Genomic DNA, 22,851 nt, shown 5'->3' with positions numbered 1-22,851 from the left:
TTTGTAAAGTTATCTTCATAGTCCATTGGATAAGACTAAAATACCACCAACTCTTAGCAGAACACAACCATTAAATATACTTGACAGTCGGAAAAGCCAAAGAGGCCAAGATTAGGGACTAAAAGGAAGAGGTCTCCATTTCTGGTAACTACATTAATGCTTCAAGATGAATGTGAAAGCCTCAGATACAAATGTCCTCAAAAAAAGGACTAATAATGAGTTCTTGTCATTCTAGGCACGAAATGCTCAACACTAGGTCCTTGTCCATACTCCCATATAAATAGTCTGGAGCATGGTTGCCTAGCTGATCATATTTTGTATACACTAATGAGAATAACTACCATAAATGTAGTAAGCAGTTCAAGAAAGATGACCTCCTGAAGGTGGAAAAATATCTATATTATCACAGAACAAAGTTTAATGTTTCAGTTTGCATAGCTAAAATGACTGCACAATTCAACATCAGCACTTATGTGACTTAATCAATGGGAAAAATCCCCCTTTTCTGAAAGTTTCAAAACTTGGGCACAAATGTTCTGCCTTATTTTTGACGTCCCATAACATTGTCACCTTTGCATTTCATATAAACCTGCAGCAACATAGTCAAAGTAGATAAAACCAAATCAGATAAAACAAACTAGCTACTGTTTTACAAATAGTGTCTGATAGCATCAAACACTTGTCTGTTTTGTACAGGATGGGTGTTGGCCCTTATTTTATAAGTCAACAGAATCAAGCAATTCAGTGGCCAGGAATCAGGATTTCACTTTTGCATCTGAAGAACCACTGGCTGTGATGACACAATCTAGAGAAGAAAACAGTAAGATTACAACTCATGAGGAGGCTACCCTATGGTAAAATAAATAAATAAAAATTAAAAGATTCGGGCAAGAGCTTTACTTTCCAGTTTATACTCTGTCAGTGAGGAAAATGGAAGCAAAGGAGAAAATTAATTGGAACATCACTGAGTTCCAGTATTAGTAATAGTACACTGGAAACTGGATGTTTTGGTAGACCACTTAAAGCTCCTCTAGAAAATATCTTGGAAGTAACGCCCACTAGCTAGGAGGAAACACACTCCTGTTGAAAGAGTATGACATCAACTTTAACCTTCTGGACAGGTGGTATGCCCTAACTTGAGAATCATTCCATAGTCACCTGCTATGGTTGTGTGTTCTGCTAAGAGTTGGTGGTAGTTTAGTCTTACTCAACGGACTATAAAGATAAATTACAAAAAGATTACATGCCATAGATTATTGATAAATTTAGTGAAACATTATTTAGTTTGAAGTATTTGACAAAGAAAAGTGCCACATTTCTGAGGATGTAAGCTGCATTCTGCTTCAAATGTGTATCTAGGCATTCAGTGACCAGATATTTAACCAAAAGCAAAATGTCTGTTGTAAAGTGTGAAAGGCCAGAGAGATTTCTTCTCTAGAATTTTTATGTGATAGATTTATGGGCCTTTGGTCATGGCAAATGAAAACCCCCCAGAATTACACATTTGTATCTCCAAGAAGAAACAGCTTGTCTAGTTTCAAAATAGATTCTCACCCTTGTTCCACCAAAGAAACATTGTCATTCCCTAATAAGAGAATTCTGATCCTGAGTATTATTGATTTTAAACGAAAAGAACGCTTTTGAAGGATTCACTCAGCAGCCATTTCACACTGAGTCTAGAGTTGTAAGCAGCAGTTCTGTCCCACTCCCTCCTCCCTCCGGCCTAGTTCAGTGGGGCTCCGGCAGGCTCAGGCATCAGTCCTCCCTTCTTGGAGTCATGTAGTAATTTTTATTGTCAGAAGTGAGTTGTGGTGCAATGAAATTTGAGAACCCCTGGTCTAGAAAACATCACCTGTGAGGAAAGATTGATAAAATTGGGTTTGTTTAGTCTGGAGAAGAGAAAAATAAGGGGCAGGGGGGAATGACATCAGTATTCAAATACAGAAAAGGTTGTTACAAGGAGGTGGGAGGAAAATTGTTCTCGTTCACCTCTGAGGATAGGACAAGAAGCCATGAGCTAAAATTGCAGCAAGAGACAGTTAGGTTGGACAATAGGAAAAACTTCTTGTCAGGGTAGTTAAGCACTGGACCACATTACCTAGAGAGGTTGTGGAAACTCCATCACTGGAGGTTTTTAAGAGCAAGTCAGACAAACCTCTATCAAAGATGGCCTAGAATTTAATAACAGTCCTAGCTTGAGCGCAGGGGACTTGACGAGAAGACCTCTCAAGGTCCCTTCCAGTCCTACACTTTTATATTTCTAAGTTTTGTACCTTGGTAAATTGCCTTGAGCTCTATTGATGTATAGCTAGGTATTCTTATCAATACCTGTTCACAGTAATGTCTCAACTGCAAACGTACACTACAACTGCTTAAGTGACAATTAACTCCTATTCACATTTATCTTTCTGTTAAAAACAACCAGGAAATTCACTGACAAAAAAAATGAAGGCTGGCTGGTAACGTATAGTCCCTTTCCAAAATGCTGAGGGGAGAAAAACTCAAATTTCTGAAAACAAGGAAATACAGATCAGTGTATTCAGGTTTGGGCAACTGACAAGCCAAATAACATCAAAAATGGTCAAATATTTTAAAGCAGTAATTTATTAGACCGAAAACAAAAAAGACAGACTAGGGTCTCAAATAGCCTTAGCCTTGGATACGTACTTATGCCTAATTACAAAAACAAAGTTACCTAAGTTATTTTAACTCAAAAAATGCAAAACAATTAAATGAAGTTTTTAAAAGTGGAAGAATAATTACTTTTTAACAATGTTAAGTCAGCATTTAAATGCGTTATTCAAAACTGAACAGTTACAAAAGAAAAAATTACACAGAAAAAAACATGTAGCCATTATAAAAGAAAAGGTCATTATTAAATGCACTTAATGCTAGGCACACAGGAGGCCAACTCTTCGAACAGCTTAATGGTTGTGAACCCTCCTCTCTACCCCTCCACATTCACACCATTATGTGTTAATTTTGGTATTTGTATAGGTCAGTTTAGACTGTAAACTCTTTCAGGCAGGAACTTTTAAACTTGTTTAATGTGCTTTGTAAACCACCATGTATATAGATGACCTGGTATACAAATAAAGATATAAATACATAATGTTGATTCTAGAAATTTCCAGCCAATCGAGATGCTCAGCTTTCAATTAGTTGAGCATTTTCCCAAAAGGTGCTATTAGCATATAGAAAAGTGAGTAATCAAGACATTTATGTAGGCTTAATAATGCATGGCATGATGATGCAATTAAAACACAGGCCACCACCTAAATTTGGGCTTTCTGCTGGAATACTTGCCAGTACTGGACAGTGGTCAAAAACAGGTGGTGAACTGACATTATTTGGCCGGTCAATTGACCACACTGGCAAGCCTACATACATGCCCACAGAACATTAACTCCGCCTTCTGAACCATGTCCCAGTATACCCATAACACACAGTCACATTCTGCCTTCACACTGTGCTGAACAGGAACTACCTATAGATGCCTTCTATTCAAACACAGTCTACTCCACATCTGCTAAAGTTTTATAACCTCTTTACCTCACTTTACAATCGCTTTACCTAGGGTTGCTAGGTGTCCAGTTTTTGACTGGAGAGTCCGATTTTACAGTCTCCAGTCAGAAGTATGGACCGGACACCAAAAGTCCAGTTACCACAGGATCTTAACTAGTGTAGAGCGAGAGGAACAGCTTCCCCGGGTGTAGAGCCGGTGGAGTGCAGCATCAGCACCCAACCCCCTGCAGTTCTGGGCCCAGCAGCATCAGCCAGAGCCCAGGGCAGAGCAGCACCTGCCAGGCAGGAGCAGAGAGCACTGGTAGGGGTCAGTCTGCGTCCAGCCAGAGGCTCTTTTGGTTCTGCTCTACCCCGGCCCAAGCAGGGCTGGCCTGGCTACTGTAATGGACCTGGAGAAGCCACCCATGAGGTAGGAGAGCAGGGCCTGGCTCTTTGCCGGCAGCTGGGCAGGGAAGGATTCCTGGGGGGAGCTGAGCGTTCCATACAATTTTGACCACAGCTGTAGTGCTGGGGCACTGGAATGGGGGCGGTGAAGGAACCTGGGTCCCGGAACTTTCTGCTTGCCTTAAGGGAAAATAGGCGGGGGGAAGGGAGGCGCCCGTCATCAACCTGCACCAACCCCTGCTCAGTCGAGGCCACCTCCTACCTGCATCTCATGGGCAGGAAGGCAGGCTCTGCGTCAGATTGCAGCTCCCAGCCCTGGCTCCATGGTGGCAGACGAGTAGTCCCCTTCCAAGCAGAAGCAGCTCAGCTGGGGGAGGATGGGAATGGGAGAGAACAGAGCAATGGGGAAGGGGGAGGCGAAAGAGGGGAGAGCAGTGAGCGAGGATGGGGCCTCAGGGGAGAGAGGCGGAGCAGGGGAGGTTCCGGTGCTCCTGCTGGAGTGTCCAGTTTTGAGAAATTGAAAAGTTGGAAACTCTACCTTTACCCTTATGTACACAAGTATACTTTCACTTGCCCTTCATTATACTCGCAGTGCAAACTCACCTCCCACCTAGCGCTTACAATTCCCATAGCAAGACCACTCCTATGCCCAGATATTGGCACAACCTACATCAGAGGTGGGCAAACTACGGCCTGCAGGACCATCCTGCCCAGCCCCTGAGCGCCTGGACCAGGAGGCTAGCCCCCAGCCCCTCCCATACCGTCTGCCCTCCCCAGCAGCCTCAGCTCGCTCACTCTGCCGCCAGCACAATGCTCTGGGTAGCTGGGTTGTGAGCTCCTGGGGCAGCACAGCTACAGAGCCTGACCTGGTCTCTGTGCTGCATGCTGGTTGCGGCAGCACAGCTGTAGCACTGCCAGCCACCGATGCTCCAGGCAGCACGGTATGGGGACAGGGAGCAGAGCAGGCTGAATAGAGGGCAGGGGAGTCTGGAGTGGTGGTAAGGGGGCGAGGGGGTGGATAGGGGTCCAGGCAAACAAGGGTTTGAATGGGGCAGGAGTCAGGGGGAGGGACCAGATAGAAGGTGGGTGCCTGGCCACAACCCCCTCCTCTAACCAGCCCTCCATACAACTTACAAAACCCGATGCAGCCCTCAGGCCAAAAAGTTTGCCCACCCTGACCTACATAATACAGTACCGAAATGAGGTATACTGAATCTCTGAAGGTACACATGCATTTTCTTTCCTTTGATCACATACATGAGGGTGGGGTCACACAGAAGGACTCATATTCCTACAAGGGCAGAACCCCCCCAGATCACCTCATAACAGTCATAGCTCTGCCAAATTTGCTCTATACAACCCTTCCATTCAATACAGCTATACATAACACTGTGAATGTAGCTCGAGTGCATGCAAATAATTCCCAGTTGCTGTTGCCCGCTCTAGGAGTGTGGAGTTAAGGTTGCAGGGTTGTGTACCTTAATTCATTATTTCCTGGTTCTCATGTTTGAGTTCTGCTGAATTCGACACTATGGATGTGCACGAGATATCACCAGGCAAGCTTAACTCTCTGTAAATGAAGTGTTCTTTGTCCGTGAATAGCTAGGTATTTGCATGTACTAAAGCAAAAATATTTTTATGGAAAAACTGAAGGCTTTTTTTCATTTGAATTTAATCTAATTTCTACATTAATCATCATGGGCTTGGTTCTTCACAACTACTATATACACAATAGATTACACAGCTCTATAAGATTCCAATCTACTACATACTGATAGTAGAAAACAAAACTTGCAAGTCAAGCTGCTAGTGGAGAAAAATGAAATTGCAATTATCAAGATCCTGGGGGCCAGTTGAGGAACATTAGATGTGTTGATATTTAATATAAGCCAAATAATATTTTAAGGTTTGCCTGATAGACTCCCAGGATGTTTTGCCATTAAGATGAAGCTAACTTTAGAGAGTGGAATTTTATCAAGCAGTAACCCTTAGCATGTTTTGAAAGCTGTTGTAGGAGAAATCTCAGCATTGTACTAACCACAAGATATGAAACAAATAAATGTCTAAAAAAAGGCTTATGTGACTAACCAACAGGTGTTGAAATGGTTGGAAATTTGCAATGGAACAGAGAACCCTGGAAATAGCCTGTTTTAACAACTGTGTACCAAAACGAAGGAATAGATATGGACCAGAATGATTCAGAGGAAGAGTAAAAAGGACATAACTGCCCCTAAATCGCAGGAAAAGTAAGACCATCTGCAGACTGGATGCAGGCTGTCACAAAACTACAGGAAACATCTTCCATAGCTGTTGGTAACTGTAAGCCTCTCTGTGTATGTGCTGCCTTTTCTAATTGTTAAATCAATAAATCCAATCAAAGCTGAAGTTTGTTTTTATTAAACTAATCCATACTTAAAGTAACTCCTCTCGTTAAACATATAATCACAGTTAAAAGATTAACCATTACTGGTTATCAATTAATTGGTTCTTGATTACTGACAAATTACTGATCATTATCACAAACAGATGCTCTTCAGGTTCACCCAGAAAGTGAAGGGGAGATGGAAAAAGGTGACAAAGCTATCTTTGCACTCCTCCAGTCCTGGGGCAGGTCAGCATTGAGACAGTCCCCAGGCCCAAATTAAAGCAGCTCAAGGACTGCTCTAATTGCCACCAGTTGCCAACACCACAAAAGTACCATTATGACAACTAGTGATTAGATCTATGAAAGGGATCCCGGGCCACACCTTTTTCCCCAGCCATGCCCCATTTTCCAGTCAGAGGGAGAAGGGGCAACACGGGCACCTCACATTCCTCCTAAGGAGTAGAATTCAGTTAGGGCTAGTTAACCTGGATTTAGAACAGCTTTCTAACAGACCAGCACAAAACTGCCCCATTGTACCAGAGGGCCTGACCTCAAAATTTCTAACAATGTTAAAATGGAGCAATACTGAAGACATGAAAGAGACAGAACCTTATTTACCTTCCTCAGTGGGCAACGTTTCCAGAAACAAGGTCTGTTTTTTTAAACAGGACAGTTTTACTGTTACTGAAGACTATTTTTACAACAGTCAGAATCATTATACTACAGTGCTGTATATCCTATGTAACTAGTTACGAGTCATGTTACAGAATTGCATATCAAGGTAACTCAAACACAGTTTGACCAATTCTCAAACTCTGAATGTTCTACCATACACAACAAGGTCAAAGTATTAATTCAGAATGCTTGGAAATTGGTAGGTTGGAGTGCATAAAGGAAACTTGGAGCCATTTCATCATGTTTCAGACTCTGAGAGAACTGAGGAGCCAGATGGGAAACATTACAAAATTATGTCTGCATTTGAGTGACCTTCAAATTCCAGCTGTCATACTTCCTACCCCTACCCCCAATAATTTGCAGAGAGTATCTCTCACTTTTAGAGCAATCCAATTTCACTAACCAAAGTTATAAGAGGGTTAAAAATAAGCCACAAAATGAAACCTAGCTGTAACATTAAACATGGAGACTATGGCCAAGAGCTTCAAAAATGGATGCCCAAAGTTAGACTCCTAAATCCTTAGGAACCCTTTTTGTTTGCTTGCTTAAGTTGGGGCCTTTTAAAAGAAATTAAATATATGTTAAACACACACAGTCTGAAGGTAATAGCCACACAATAATTTGAAGATTCACGTGATAACTTGCATTTATCCCACATTTTCAAATGCCTCTACCACATTCTCCCCCACTAAACCATCCTCTTTAGGACTACTAAAATTCTATACTTTCTAAACATCTTCACCAGCCACCTCCACCAAAAAAAGTTTCCTTTTCCCACCATATGGAACTTTCAGTCTCATGGCACTTCTGTAAGACAGGCAACATTCAAGTTCCAGGTCATTAAGAGGTTGAAGATCTGCTATTTCACGATCCTTCAAGACTAAAAATGCAGGGTTTGTACCACTGAAAAGAAGAAATTCTCAGCTTTCCAGAAGATCCCCAGCATTTGTTTCTAGTTCTGGAAAGTCAGTACATATGAAACTTAAAGTAAACAGATACAAATAATGATTTTGCTCTCTCAGAAGTCTATACATTTAGATTCATAGCGCTAACAAAGTCAGGTTTATAGGTAGAGGAATTTAAAGAAATTATGACAATTTTTTTAAACAAATCAACTTTTCTTAACTGATTTTCCTGTAAAATGTGGTGTATATGGACTATATAATTGTGTGGTCTAAAAGTCTCAACAGCACTCATTTACCATTACTAGCATAGACAAATAAACTCAGAAGAGAGAAACTAGGATGAGAATCCAAGGCTTCTGCAAGTAAAACTGAGTATACCTTTTTTAGTATATCTACTAGTTCCAGCAGAGAAAGTCAGTTGCAGGATCTTGCCACTGGACAAATCTATGTTTTGTAATGGCCCAGCTAGTGCTGTCAAGTCAACTACAGACAGGGATTGATGAGCCACCTCTTTCCCTCTCTGCAAATTATTGGGGGAAGGGGTAGGAAGTATGACAGCTGGAATTTGAAGGTCACTCAAATGCAGACATAATTTTGTAATGTTTCCCATCTGGCTCCTCAGTTCTCTCAGAGTCTGAAACATGATGAAATGGCTCCAAGTTTCCTTTATGCACTCCAACCTACCAATTTCCAAGCATTCTGAATTAATACTTTGACCTTGTTGTTTATGGTAGAACATTCATACTCCACCTTTAGAATGAAGTCTTCAGTTTATGTGCCTAAAGACCTCAGAAAGGTAAGCTAAGTATACCACCAAGATCAATTATTGAAGGCATAAGCAAAAGGCAATCACTAACCATTAATGAATACCTGCACTTCTGCAGGTGCTTGGGGAAGCCACACCAGAGAGGGGCAGCTCGTCTGGCTTTTAGGCAGCAATTCGGTGGCAGGTCCCTCACTCCCACTCAAAGCAAAGGACCTTCTACCGAAGTGCTGCAGATCGTGATCGTAGCTTTTGGGGGGGGGCGCTTGGGGCAGCAAAAACCCTGGAGCCGTCCCTGACTTCTGCTCATAATTAAATGAGCCAAGATAGCACTTTACTTCATGCATAATCTAATTTCAGCATAAAAAACAGTTGATAGTTACAGAAACTCACATAATCACAAATCAATTCAAAAGTGTCATGAATGTACAGCACCAGACACTGATAGCTCTTGAACATCTTTAGAACCTTTGAAGCCATTTCTATTATGCAGGGAAGAATATGATTTTTCTCTGGTAAATGTGCTGTACATTGTGCAAAATAAGATATCTGAAAAAGTTCATGTTGACATTGCCAGTTTGAGTAACCAAATCTTGATCAGCTTTGGAGGCTTAAGTTTTCACTGAAAAATGTCTTCAGGTTTACCTTTCACTGATATATGTCCAGTTTCTAGATCAGAGGTGGGCAAATTACAGCTTGCGGGCCACATCCAGCCCATGGGACCATCCTGCCCAGGCTCTTGAGCTCCCGGCCGGGGAGACTTGCCCCCAACCCTTCCCCTGCTGTCCCTCCTCCCCTGCAGCCTCAGCGTGACACGACAGAGGAGGGGGCTGCACTGTGGGGAGCAGGAGAGCAGGGAGGGAGGCTCACCTGCACCCTCAGGGGAGCAGGCGGGAGGTGTGGATGGCAGGAACGCTGAGAACACAGGCGAGGGCTCAGGAGGAGCACTGGGCAGCTGCACAGCCGACCAGAGAAAAGCAGAGCTTTGAAGGGGAAACTGTCACTTCTCTCTGGCTGTGCTGCTGCCTCTGCTCCTCCTGAATCCTCCGCCCATGTCTGCAAGGCTGTATTCTGAAAGGGGTTTGGGGGGTTGGATTCCAGGGGGGATATCAGGGCACAGGGGTGTGGACAGGGGTCGGGGCAGTCAGGGAGAGGGTGGGGGGGTTGCATAGGAGGTGGTGTTCCAAGGGGGCGGTTGGGGCAGGGGTTCCCAGGAGGGGTTGGTCAGGGACAAAGAGTAAAGGGGGTTGGATGGGTCGTGGGATCTAAGGGGGGCAGTCAGGGGGTGGGAAGTGGGACGAGGCGGATAGGGTTAGGCTTTGGGGAAGCAGAGCCTTCCTTACCCAGCTCTCCATGCAGTTTTGGAACCCCAATGTGGCCCTCAGGCCAAAAAGTTTGCCCACCCCTTTTGTGGATTCTGAAATAACACTGAAGGCTTCATACTTCTGGCCTACAGCACTTTAGGATGCCCTATATTTTAAACAATCTATATGAAAATGCTTTCCACACACTTTCCTGTCTTCTCTTTCAGCCATTGTTGGAGCAAACTGACACTGTCCTTTTCCACAAAAGGATCTCTTTCCAAATCAATGAGCTCCAGCAAAAATGAGCATATGCAATGCTTTTGTGTAAGGCTCAGTGGTGCCCTCAGGCCCCTTAAAATTTACAGCAGGAATATCTAATGTTCTAATTCAAGGACACATTTTTCCACAATCTATATGCTTTGTGTTGTACATAATAAGCAACATTTGAATAGGGCATGTTCTCCTATATAAGGCAGCTCTTGTGGAGCATGTAACATCTTTTTGCAGGGTGCTTACATAGAGCCCAGCAGAATGGGGTCTGATCCATGACTAGGGTTCCTCCCAATTACCCCAATAAATAATAAATAATACTGTTTTATTAGCAGAAGTGTTATCAGCCTGCTGCACACACTCATATCCTTTACTGAACCACTAGCAGGGGGTCTCAGAATACAATACTTTGGTGCCCTTCTAGTGAAACACTATTAGGGGGCTACATGCATTTTCTCCTCCATTTTACTTTTTTGCACGAACTCCCACAAAACCCTATAAACCCTCTTTGACCTGCAATCCATAATGTGGGAAAACTCAGACCTACAGATATAAACACACTATAAGAACTAAGAATTTTTATTATTCTTATAATATAGTGTAAGGCTTATCTCGTCACCAAGAGGCCAATTAGTTTACAGTACTGTATGAAAAGTTAATATAAACTCAGACTGTGTGACAATAACTCATACTATCTGATTTGTTCGTAAGAGTTACCATAGTTTGTTTTCACTGCTAAAAAAAGGGTGGATTTTCAGCAAGATAACTAAAATATGTTCACTATTGCGCTGTAAAATCCTAGTGAAGACAAAATGTAATTTTACCACAAGGTAGCCAAGCCAGGTTAACCATAGTTGGGGTAGCATAGTGTTAACCTCTTCCAGCAACCCGTGGTAAAATTATTGTCTTGTCCCCCCTGGGATTTTATAAAGCAATAGCTAATACACATTTACCTACCCCACTGGGAAAAAAGAAACGGCATCTTTTTTGCAGTAAAGACATAGCCTAGGATTTATGGCACAAACTGAAATTTTAGAGTGAGAAATAAGCAGTAGGACATTTAGTCTAGTGAAAAGCCTGGGCTAAGATAAAAAGAACACATGGCTGATAGATGGTCTGTTAATGACTCAGTGCTTCATTCCCTATGGAGCAGACCAAACCAACTCTTTTCTAGACAACAGGTCCCAAATATTGAAAAGGCAGAAAACTGCTTCAATTGTTCTGTACACTTGGACAGTTCTAAATATTAACAATGGCACCTAAGGGAAACCTTTGTTCTGAATTTTTCTGATGTAATCTCTTCCAACTCTTTAAATCCTGAACTCTGACAGTAAGTTATGGGCCCAAGCTTTCGTTACACACACACAATTTCAAATGCACCTATTGTTGACACTGATAGTCAGCAGTCTAGACAAAAGTTTATCATCACTGTTAAGACTCAAATGCTATGTTCATGAGAATTATTAAAGATACTTGTTATGCAGGATTCATGGTGGTCACAGTTACAGCTGCCACAGGCAAGAGATGTAATTACCTAGAGCCTCAAATATTGTTATACCTGGTATAAGCTTCTAGCCTCTTCAAGAAATTACAATTGAAATTGCACATAAACTCTAACCTCTTAGCATAATTTCTGACTCTTTAGCAGCACAGAGGAAATTCTCAAATTATAGGCAGCATCCACTAATCTGAGTTATGTGAGCACAACAGTGTGACAGTCAGCAGCCCACCCGAACAGCTAGTAGCCTTATAATAGCTGGCAACCATTAGGAGAAATTGGACACCTCACGGACACAGTAGCCTGAACTTTTGAACTGTCTTTCCTTATCAGTCTTGAGGCAGTTGAAGCTGGTCCAGAGCTGGTTTTTGCTGAGCAGATTGCAGAAGTGCAGGGTTTGCTAACCACCAATCAAATGCTAACATGACCGAAGCCTGTGTGTGAGTATGTATAAAAGATTCTTGGTTTTTGTATGGAGTAGAGTTTTTTTGTACGAAAAGTACAGAACTCTCCTTTCTTCTGCAGAATAAAGCAATCTTTCCTTATCCCTGTCTGGTTGTCATTGGCTCTCAGCTAGGTAGACCTGACATTTCGGTAACAATAGGCTTTTTCTCTTTTTTAAAAGGTTTTGGAAGAGGGAAGAGAACAGTCACCCTATTCTAACTATGGCTCTTCAAGATATTGTAGTTACTGTGGATCCCACTATAGGAATAGGTGTGCATGCACTTCACCTGCATAAGATCAGCTTCTTTTGAATAGCAGTGTCCATCAGGGCTGCACGTGCACCCTTTGCCTCTTCTTGCTCCCGTGTGAAGACACAAAAGGCATAATACAAGACCCTCCCTCAGTTCCATCACAATTCAAAGCCCATGATAGCAGAGGACTCCAAAAATCAGAAATGGAGGACTACAGGGAAAGTAATGAATATCTCTTTGAGTATGTGTCAGCCTGGATCCAATCTGTATGTGACTGGAAAGCAGTATCACCTCTGGATGGGCGGGGAATGAGGAGTCTCGTATCAGCTGAATTCCAATTGCAGTACAGGTCTCCCAACTTTGGCATCTGACTTGGCATCTCTGTCTGACAAAGGTCAGTGAGTTACTCCATATTGCTGCTCTACCAATTGTTGATACTGGCACATTTCTGAAACAGAGAGATGATGTTGCTTGTGCTGTGGTGGAGACAGAAACATGATGTTCAATGGGAGCAGTATACCAGCTAACTGCTAACACAGCAAAATATGTTCTCTCATCCATTTTGATAGTCAAATGAGATGGCTTGACCTTTAGATTAGTCACTATAGCAAGAAACAACCAGGGGGACAGCTTGCATAGTTGGGTTCTGTTAAAATAATAAAACAAGGCCCTGAAAACATCAAGAGTGTGCAACTGCTTCTTCTCTCGGAACAGAGTGTGACTTAGGAAAGGAAACTGGCCCCAGTGGTTTGCTGGGGGAGGAAGCAAGAGACATGATATATCTTGATTTCAATAAGGCATTTGACATTCCCACATGACATTCAGACAAGCAAATTAGTGGAAATTACTATAAGATGAGTACAAACTGGTTGTAAGACCGTACTCAAAGAGCAGTTTTCAATATTCTGCTTCAGACTGGGAGGGTGTATCTATTGCAGTCCCACAAGACAGTGTCCTAGGTTCAGTACTCGTCAATATTTTCATTTATGACTTCGATAGTAGGGTGGAGAGTATGCTTATAAAATTTGTAGATAAGCATCATCACCTAAGTAAAAAAAATTTTTTTTTTTTAAACCAAAACTATTTGGCAAATGTCTCTCAAATTCATCAACATTTTCAGGCATTTACCTACCTTTTTGGCAAATAAGTTATTTGTCTGAAAAATTTCAGCCCACTCTTATCATAGATGCTGGCTTTATTGCTTGGCATGCTGGCTTCAGGCTGTTCATGCCAAAAGATTTCATTAATGCTGAAGCTTTCAGTGTCAATGTTGCTAGTGCCAGCTTCATCAGCATCCTCTTAGCCTTCCTTTCATTGTCCAATCCCAGGGGTCTGGAGCATGCTTGAGGGAGTGCTAGCCGATGCTGTCTTTTCCAGACTCACACTGGCAGTTATCACCTCAGGGACTGAAGTGACCCACATGCACTGCTCTAGCAGAAACATGAGCCGAACATCCTTGGTTTTGCAGGTCCTTGAGAAGGACTTTTACATAGAGCACCTACCAGGTATGTGGCTCTTTTGTAGGTAGAAGAGGTACCAATTACATCCACCTTTGGTGGGATTCAGTCCGTCGCAAGACAGGCACTGTTTGAATCCTAATGATTTACAGTCTGCCAAGAGGCATGGCCACTGGCATGCAGAATCTTCCTCCATTGTACAGAGGGATGCACAAAGCGATAGCTGATAGGACCTCCCAAAGAAAAGAAAAACTGAGGAAAACAGAAGTGTGAAGATGAAATTTGTTTCACACAGAAGAGTTGAAAAACTGAAATGAAGTCTTTCAGGTCAGATATTCATTAAGTTTCAGATTGCTGTCATAGGTGGTAAGAAAAAAGAAAGGGAGGGTCATGGCCACTCTAGCCTTTATGCCTTTGCACTGGAGTATGAGGCAGTGCCAACAGAGACAATTCTTCAAAAGGTTCTGCTCTTACATGAATGTGCATCACATTGGGATCCACACTGACACATACTCAAAACAATAAGGCTTTTCCAGACTAAAACTTCATTAAAAGTTAAGAATGAAAATATATTCTCTTTTAAAACAAAGTAAAACATTCCTGAATCAGGACATCTGCTGTTAAGTTACCAGCCAACACACAATATTTACATTTAACTTTGTTTAATTCCTAGCATTTCATTTGTTTTTGTTGCGAGTTTTATTGTTTTGTTGGTTTTTCCTTTAAAATGTATGCTATTAGCTTTGTTTTCAAAAAGGACAGAAATCAACTGATTCTTGATTAATCTATGTCTAGAATCTAAGAATAGATAGATAATCTTGTGAGAATTGTTAAAGTATCAAAGCTAGGGATCTCTTAATTATCTAGGACATGCTCCCCATAAGAAGGTCTAACACAGCTCATTTTTGGGCAACAGAGCCCAGAACTCTGAGGAAGAAAGGAAATCTGTTTTTAGAATTGAACTAAAAGTTGAACTAAGCTTTTTTCAGAACTGTGGCTAATTAACATCACGTAGGTGAAAGATTAAATCAAATCATTTCCCCAAGAATGTGAAAACTCAAATCTGTGTACTGAACACCTTTTAAAAAAAAAAAGGTCATTTTAGGTATGAATTTGTTGATCAAGGAAGTGAAACACCTTTATTTAACTTCAAAGAACACAGAAAGATATTTTAAAAACTCAGAAACCAAGTACTGGCAAGGAGCCATCAAGCATATGGCTCAAACAGGCAGCTCCAGAAATATTCATTAGTAGCAAAAAAGGAGAGGCTTCTGAGCAGAAACAACTTCAGTTCCTTTTTATTAGCTTTTGAATATTGTACCTTTTTCAAAACTAAATTCTAGAAAAAGTCAAAATAGCAATAGGTTAAGAAGGGCAAATAGGGCAGTTAAGTTTTAAAATCATTTCTTTCTTGTAATCTTTAAACTGTAATTAATTTTTATTCCTGTGTATATCATTTTGTTATTTATACAGACTATAAAAGGAATGAGTTATGTCTTCTGACAATTTTTGAAAAAAATTGTACCAAATTACATTTTGCCTGTCCTCTTAGGGCTCTTCTACATGGTGCATCAGTGCTCACTACGTGGGACATGATTTCTAAAGCACACTAACTTGCTGAGCATTAACTGGTCCATGTAGACCCTACTGATGCATACTACAGGTGTGCTTTCACTTAGTGCAGGCTACTCTTTACTCCAGTATGTCTGGGAACGTTTATGAAATCACAGTGGGGTACTGTCATAACATTTCTTCCCAGATCTGGACCTTAGCGTCCAAAATATGGGTGTTAGCATGAAAACCTCCAAGCTTAGTTACCAGCGTGGACCTGGTAATTGCTGCCACCAGCTAGGAATTATACAGTGCCTAGCTCACTGTGGTCTCCCCAAAACCTTGCCTGGGGGACCCCCAGACTCAGATGCCTTGAGTCTTACAACAAAGGGCAATAACCCCCTCCCCTTGTTTCCTTGTTACTTCCTCCCTGGATGACCCTAGGAGATTCCCTGCTTCCAGTCCTGGAAACACAAGTACCGAGAGATCTAACCTCTCTCCCCCCTCACCCAGAGGGTATGCAAAGTCAGGCTTAGTAAATCTAACACAAAGAGATTTTTCCCCTGACTTCTTCCTCCCACCAATTCCCTGGAGAGCTGCAGACTCAATTCCCTGGAGTCCCCACTAAAGAAAAACTCCAACAGGTCTTAAAAAAAAAGAAAGAAAAAGACATAAAATGGTCTTTGTATTAAGGTGACAATATACAGGGTCAATTGCTTAAAAGAAAATGAATAAACAGCCTTATCCAAAAAGCATACACTCCAGCAACTACACACATGTAAATACAAAAAAACAATATAACCCTATTGTCTTACTATCCTTGTACTTACAACTTGGAAACAGAAGATTAGAAAGCCTGGAGATAGAAAAATCACTCTCAGAGCCGAGAGGGCACAGACACAAGACAAAGAACAAAGAACTCACACTCAAAACTTCCCTCCACCCAGATTTGAAAAAGTCTTGTTTCCTGATTGGTCCTCTGGTCAGGTGTTTGGTTCCCTGTGTTAACCCTTTACAGGTAAAAGAACATTAGCCCTTAGCTATCTGTTTATGACAGGTACTTAGCAAAAAGACAGACAAGAAGGGGCAGCTCATAATATGTTATATCAGATAATTTAGATAACATACAGTGTGCTTAGTGTTTGTTTTTTGTGACACTTCTATCACAAATGTATTATGCAATACGAAATAAAGAATTCTTTTTATTACCTGCTATTTCTTGGTGTCTGGTAATTTCAAAATGAGTCACATATATTTCAGTCTGATCCATAGTATTACAAATATTAAAAAGCTGTTTAGAAAGAATTCATCAATAAACTTATATTTGGAAACAAACATAGTAGGAAAGGCTTAATTATTTAAATTGTTACATTCAAATTATTATAATTAGTGCTAAGTAGATTCCCCTCCCGCCTCATCAACTGAAGTCGTGTGTGTGTACAAACCAATGAGCAGGGCTAACCTTCTCAGGATTTGTCTACATAGGAAAGTGTTACAGTTATACTGGTATAGCCTTCTTGTATGGGCATATTATGGAGTAAAAGTAGCTTTTTGTTCCCTCCTCATCACTTATTCTTTTAAAAACATTAATTCACACCTCTTCATAACAACATAAGCAAAACAGAAAAACTCTTATTCCAGAATAACTATTCACACAGAGGGTTATACTGGTAGAACTATATTGGTTTAAATTCACATTTTAGTTTATAACAGTATAAAAAATTTTTCCACGTAGACAATTATAAAATAAATCAATCTGAATATAAATAGCATACTTACATTTCAGTGTAGAGTATATAGAGCAGTATAAACAAGTCATTTTCTGTATGAAATTTTAGTTTGTACTGACTTCCCTAGTTATTTTATGTAATCTGATGTAAAACTTGGCAGATAACTAGAGGAACTGACGTACTCCCTGGAAGACCTCTGCGTACCCCCAGGGGTACACGTACACCTGTTTGAGAACCACTAATATATTTAGTTGATACAATGTTTAAAATGGTAGTGGCAGATGGTGGAGATTCTACACTAAAGTCATCCCTAGATGTTGCAAAACACTGAGGCTGGAGCTGGGTTCTCTCCAAATTCACCAAGAAACGGTGTTCTTGAAAACAGACCTTTGCTCCATCAGTCCTAGGTCATCTAAAAATGGTGACATACATCCCTTTCTCCTTCAGAGGAACACTAGGTATCTGACTTTAAGCTACTTCTTCCCTACTCTCCCCTCAGGTGCATGGAATGTAGATTTGCTGAAAAGAAATCTAAATTGCGGCGGGCAACTTACCTGAATTTTAGTTATATGTACCGAACAGGTTGCCTTTTGCATTTATTGCTCTGTTATATAAACTTTATAGGTCTCTGGAACTTTTAACTTCACATAGTCATTAGAAATGTTAACTCATCTCAGGGGAGGGAGGAAATTACATTTGCTAACCACTTTAAGTATGAGCAATGAAGACAAAAACCAGAGAACTTTAGATTCCCCAGTATCACATCTTCCAAAGATACAAGACTATTAATAATTACTGGCAGCTTGCACTAAAAATAATAAAACAATTATCAAAGTTGAAATTTTTCTTATTCTACATGCTGGTAAAAAAAAATCTTATTAAAATGAACTTAGTTAATGCAGTAATGTGTAGTTCCATTTGACTTAACAGTGGTGAGCATCTAGAAATTCCATACTACATACCAATGCAAAATGCCACCACTAAGGCTCTGATCCAGCTAATAATTAATCATATGCACAGATTTAAGCATTTAGTAGTTCCAATGAAGTCAATAGGCTAAATTAACACATGCTCAAATGTTTTGGTGAATCAACACCTAACACACTAGGTAGCATGATTCAGGAAAGCCCAAACCCTAACACCAAAAGAAGGCTGCAGTCCTACATATCTTAACTCAAGTTGCTAAATACCCAGATTTCAAATCCATATGGCAGTGTATTACCTGGATCATTATGTGAGTGAGGCACAACAAACACTTGAAGAGGTTCATCATCCCATTCATTTTCATTGTACGTGATATCAAATCCTTGTTTCCAAACTCCACCATCTGGATTATCGAAAGGAAGAATATCATAGACATTCAACATCTAAAAAGAGTAAAAGGAAGGTACAGCATGAATTCACAGAATGGATATCGCGTATAGTTCGATATTAAAAAAATTCTGTGTTCATTAAAGTCCAGTATTAAATTCTGGCTGTTGCTCTTAAAAAATATATTTTAATAGAAAACTGAAGACCAATCTGACTCATAGCAGCACAAAACATGCTTAGTATGATAATGACTGGGGACCAATCAAGATCAAGGGTTAATTGTATTGAGCACTGTTCATATACACAGCAGTAGATAGTCCTTGCTCCAAAGAACTTACAATCTAAACTGCAAAGACAAAAGGGTAGGGAAAAGGGATATATAAACACAAGTAAATTGACCAGCATGATGGTGGCATATGTGATGTCTAGTTCCATAATTTTTTTTGGTGGGGGAATCTATTAGGAAGGGATTAATGAAATGGGAAGTCAAGGGAACGGAGAAGGTGAGGGGACAAAACAAGTGAGGAGAGAGAAGAGGATGGTCTGAGGACAGGTGTGATGTGAAGATGAGGTAAAGAGTCTACAAAGACAGCAGACACAAGGGGGATGGAACAAAAAGACCAAGTCCAGTCAAAACTATAGGAAACACTCTTGCTGCTTGATATAATTAAGGCTGATTCTGTAGCTGCTCTCTTCCTTAGTAAAATACTTGCTCAAGTCAAACAAGAGATACGAAGTTTATTCAGATAATTGAGGTCACAGTAAATGAAGCTCTTCAAATGAGGTGCCTACAGAATTTAGACACTAATGGACAATTTTCTATGGAGAAAATCTTGTGTTGAGGTCATACTACAGGAATTATATCTGACTTTGCTAGTTAGGGTTTGGAGAACCATGTTTTTACTCTGTAACCAATTTTAAAAACACAGAGCTGTTACCTACTTATTTTGTTAGAAATTAACTTTATATCCTCCATATTACTGAAGGAAAAAGATCATCTAGGAAGAGCAAATATCACATTGTTTGAACATATAACTTTACGGTTTCAAATTCTGAAAAAAAAATAAGTTATTTCCATTTCCAAAGAGAGCTCAGCTGGATCCCCATATTTCGCAATGAAATCAAAAAGTTTTTTTTTTTTAATATTTTAGGTCGTTAATTCAGGTCTATATCAGTAATGCACTCCGTGAAAGCATTATCCATAAAACCTCAAATGGTTTTATATTGTGGCCAGAGTACCAAAACAGTTAACAGAACATTAAAAGGCTGATTCAAAAATCATATACAAAAGATTAATCTTCTATTAAGTTTGGGCCAACTCTCCAGGTGCTTGGGTTAGGCAAAATACAATTAAAGCATAGGCAGTCACCAGATAAGATTATCTTTAGGCAACCTAAAAAAGTCATTAACAAAAACCGAGCAAGGATCTCAGGTTTTGGCACTAACACCAATCTATAGAAATCAAACTACTTTAAACTCTCTTTATAACAATATGCTAGTGTGTCTAAGGGCACATTGAGTAAATTTTCTTTTTCTAGCTCACAGATTTAACTTTCTTTACAGACTTAAAATTAGAGAAACAAACCACAATGGAATGTTGCAGTTATATTATCTGATCCCAGTCATATCCCATCTCAGAAAAAGTTTATAGAATGAATGTTTACATAGCACAATAAGAATTTATGTGACTAAACAACAAAACTCATGGAAAGATGGTATCAATTTAGAGAAAACTGACTTGTCACTAACGAATCAGAGATGTCAAACTTATGAAATTGTGTGCTATCTACATGGGGCCAGGATTTCATCCGTAGAGATCTGTTGGCAGTAAGATCTTGATCACTCAAAAGGTTTATTCTTTTGTTTTAAGATAAAATAAAATAAAGATAGCTCAGTTTGGGCTGATCACAGCAAATTTGTCATTTATGCTATGCTATATTATAATTTATGGACAACAGCAAGAGTACAGAGACCAGTCAAGTGGTTTGGTTTAGACTGCCACAAAGCTTTGTCTACACTGGACTCACCTTTCCGAAAATTTCACAATATTGATACTAGAGATGCAATTCAACTAATAATTGTTGCTGGTTATTCCTAGATCTCTCAAGCAGCAACAGACAGCATTTTAACAATATAGTGTATGGTCTACATCTCTTTTTGAGCAGTCAGACAAATTTATGGTTGAATTGCTGATCTATATTTAGTAGTAGAAACAGGAGGAATTTTTTAGGGAAAAAAGGCTAATGTAGACGCTCCCTAAGAAGTATACGAGAATTAATCTAAATTTTTTTTCTACAAAGAGAAACTGATTCAGGTCTCTGGAATTCAGAATAGTCCTAACCCCTTCCAACTCTGATTCAAAACACAGTGCTTCTATGACAAACAAAAGGACTACTCTGAGGTACTAACAAACTATGCCCCAACAAGGACAAAGAATCAAGACTCAAAAGCAACATTAAGACCATGGTAGGGTTCACCGTTCAGGTACAATTGTACTAAGGCCCTTACGCACTGAGGACAACTCTGTACTGTGAATGAACTAACACCCTAAAAGCTACTAAGGGTAAGACCAAGACATGGAGGTCCAATGCACCCAGGTGCTGATGCACTCAGCTGGCCTTTATTTCACAAGGGCATTGTGCGAATAAAATTCACTGATTGTGAGGCACTCAATATATTGTTGAGGACCACATAAGCACTGAGAGACTGAATGTTCCTAAGCATAAAGTAAAGACCATGTAGCCTCACATCTACGGCTTACAATGTTTATACTGATCATTCAGTCCCTTCTCACAAAAACAAATACAGCCTCACCTAATCTAAAACAAAAGATTACTTATCTATAGTAACTTATTTTCCAGCTGGTTTGCATCCAGGCACACACTGCTGGAGTCACTTGCCTAAAGACATGCAGGCACAGGCATAAATACCACATATCCCATAAGAGATCTTCTAAACTCTCTACAACCACAAGGGGAGACAGTAAGTGTGGCTTCAGGTGGCAATACAGTTCCAGAACAAGTGTCTCCACAGGTAGATTAACCACTTGTTCCTCCTACATGGAGTTTCCCCCACAAAGCCCCAGGGTAGCAATGACATCCTTGAGAAGGTGGGCTGAGGAGCTCCAATAACTCAGACTAAATCACTGTCTTCCCAAAACTCTCATCTGTTCTTCATGCATTGTCAAGAAGATACAATTAAGATAGGTGTGACTCAAATGCCACATAGAACCCTAAAGATTTCAGTTAAGGGTACACATCAACTACATTCTTTTAAATCTGTCATCCCTTTGGCATTCCCTAAGGCATTCAGGCACAGAAGGATCAATAGTTAGTTTGTAACAGGACTAGATGCTGAGTCTTCTCCACTTACACAGACTGAACCAAGATCACTTGACCATTACATTTTTCTATGAAGGCCACAAACAGTACAAGGACATTTAGAAAACCAATCAGACTAAGTAAAATCTAAAGTTGTTCTGACATAAAGGGTGAAAAAAATTGCCTTTCAAGGACGGTATGGGGTTATGGGGGCAGGGGTGGAGGGACAGGCTTTGACGTTAGCTTATTCAGATGAAAGTCAAATATCACTTTTGTCAGATATTGGTGTGAGGGGCAGTACCACCTTCTCTTTGAGAAATATGGTTTAAAATTCATGAGGCTGTCTGGGACTGCATCTCTAAGACCCTCCCGTCAAAGGTAATGGACACCAATTTTAATGAGTAGGAGGATGAAAGTCTAAGATCCATTCAATATTGTTTTGCCAAGATCTCTTATCTGTCCTTCACAGCAATATGATAGGCAAAAATAGTGCCTAAATAAATCTCTACAATTGCTAGGGATAGCAGAATAGAAGGATGGTCCAGCAGACGGGGTCCTAGCCTAAGACTTGAGAGATGCAGGTTCAATTCCTTACTCTATCACATACTTCCTGTGTGACCTTGGTAAGTCACTTAGTCTCTCTCCTCCTCAGTTCCCTATTTGAACAAATTACTTAATAATTGCATCTGATCAGCATAGCATTTCTTAGTGAAAGGCCTTCTGCACTACAACAGAACTATCTTGGTTTCCTCACAAGATCAGGACGTTTTGCATAGGAATCCAATAACCATGTTGTTAGAATAAAGGACTTGAGATCTGGACATACGACCCCTGCCAGACTACTGGGTCAAGGGAGCTGACTTAAAGAGGGAAAAGAATGGCCCATCTCTGGACAGAGCCAGCAGCTCTGAAAAATAGCCTGCAGTGTTCAAGCAAGTATGTCTGAGGTCATAAGGGCTTAATCTTGCTCAATATTCTAGTGGAAAGAGGAAATTGAGGAAAGACACAAAAGAAACCCAACACATCTCAACATAAAAGAAAGGCGTTGGTATGCACCAAGGGTCCTTACCCACTCTCAGACAGGACCCCGAACACCTG

General features: G+C 40.4%; 1 protein-coding gene across 2 annotated transcripts in view; it reads right to left on the bottom strand.

Moving 5' to 3' along the window:
- MAN2A1 (mannosidase alpha class 2A member 1) overlaps nt 1–22,851 on the bottom strand; it is a 200,208-nt gene that overhangs the window by 159,538 nt on the left and 17,819 nt on the right. For both annotated transcript variants that reach the window (XM_050945620.1, XM_050945619.1), the window contains exon 3: nt 18,345–18,489. In XM_050945620.1, the coding sequence (XP_050801577.1) occupies nt 18,345–18,489 (145 nt within the window). The remainder of the gene's footprint in view (nt 1–18,344; nt 18,490–22,851) is intronic.

This window comes from Gopherus flavomarginatus, chromosome 3 (genome assembly GCF_025201925.1).
Source record: "Gopherus flavomarginatus isolate rGopFla2 chromosome 3, rGopFla2.mat.asm, whole genome shotgun sequence".
Lineage (NCBI taxonomy): Eukaryota > Metazoa > Chordata > Testudines > Testudinidae > Gopherus > Gopherus flavomarginatus.
The sequence above is the reverse complement of the archived record's forward strand: the minus strand, read 5'-3'. Positions and strand labels throughout refer to the sequence as shown.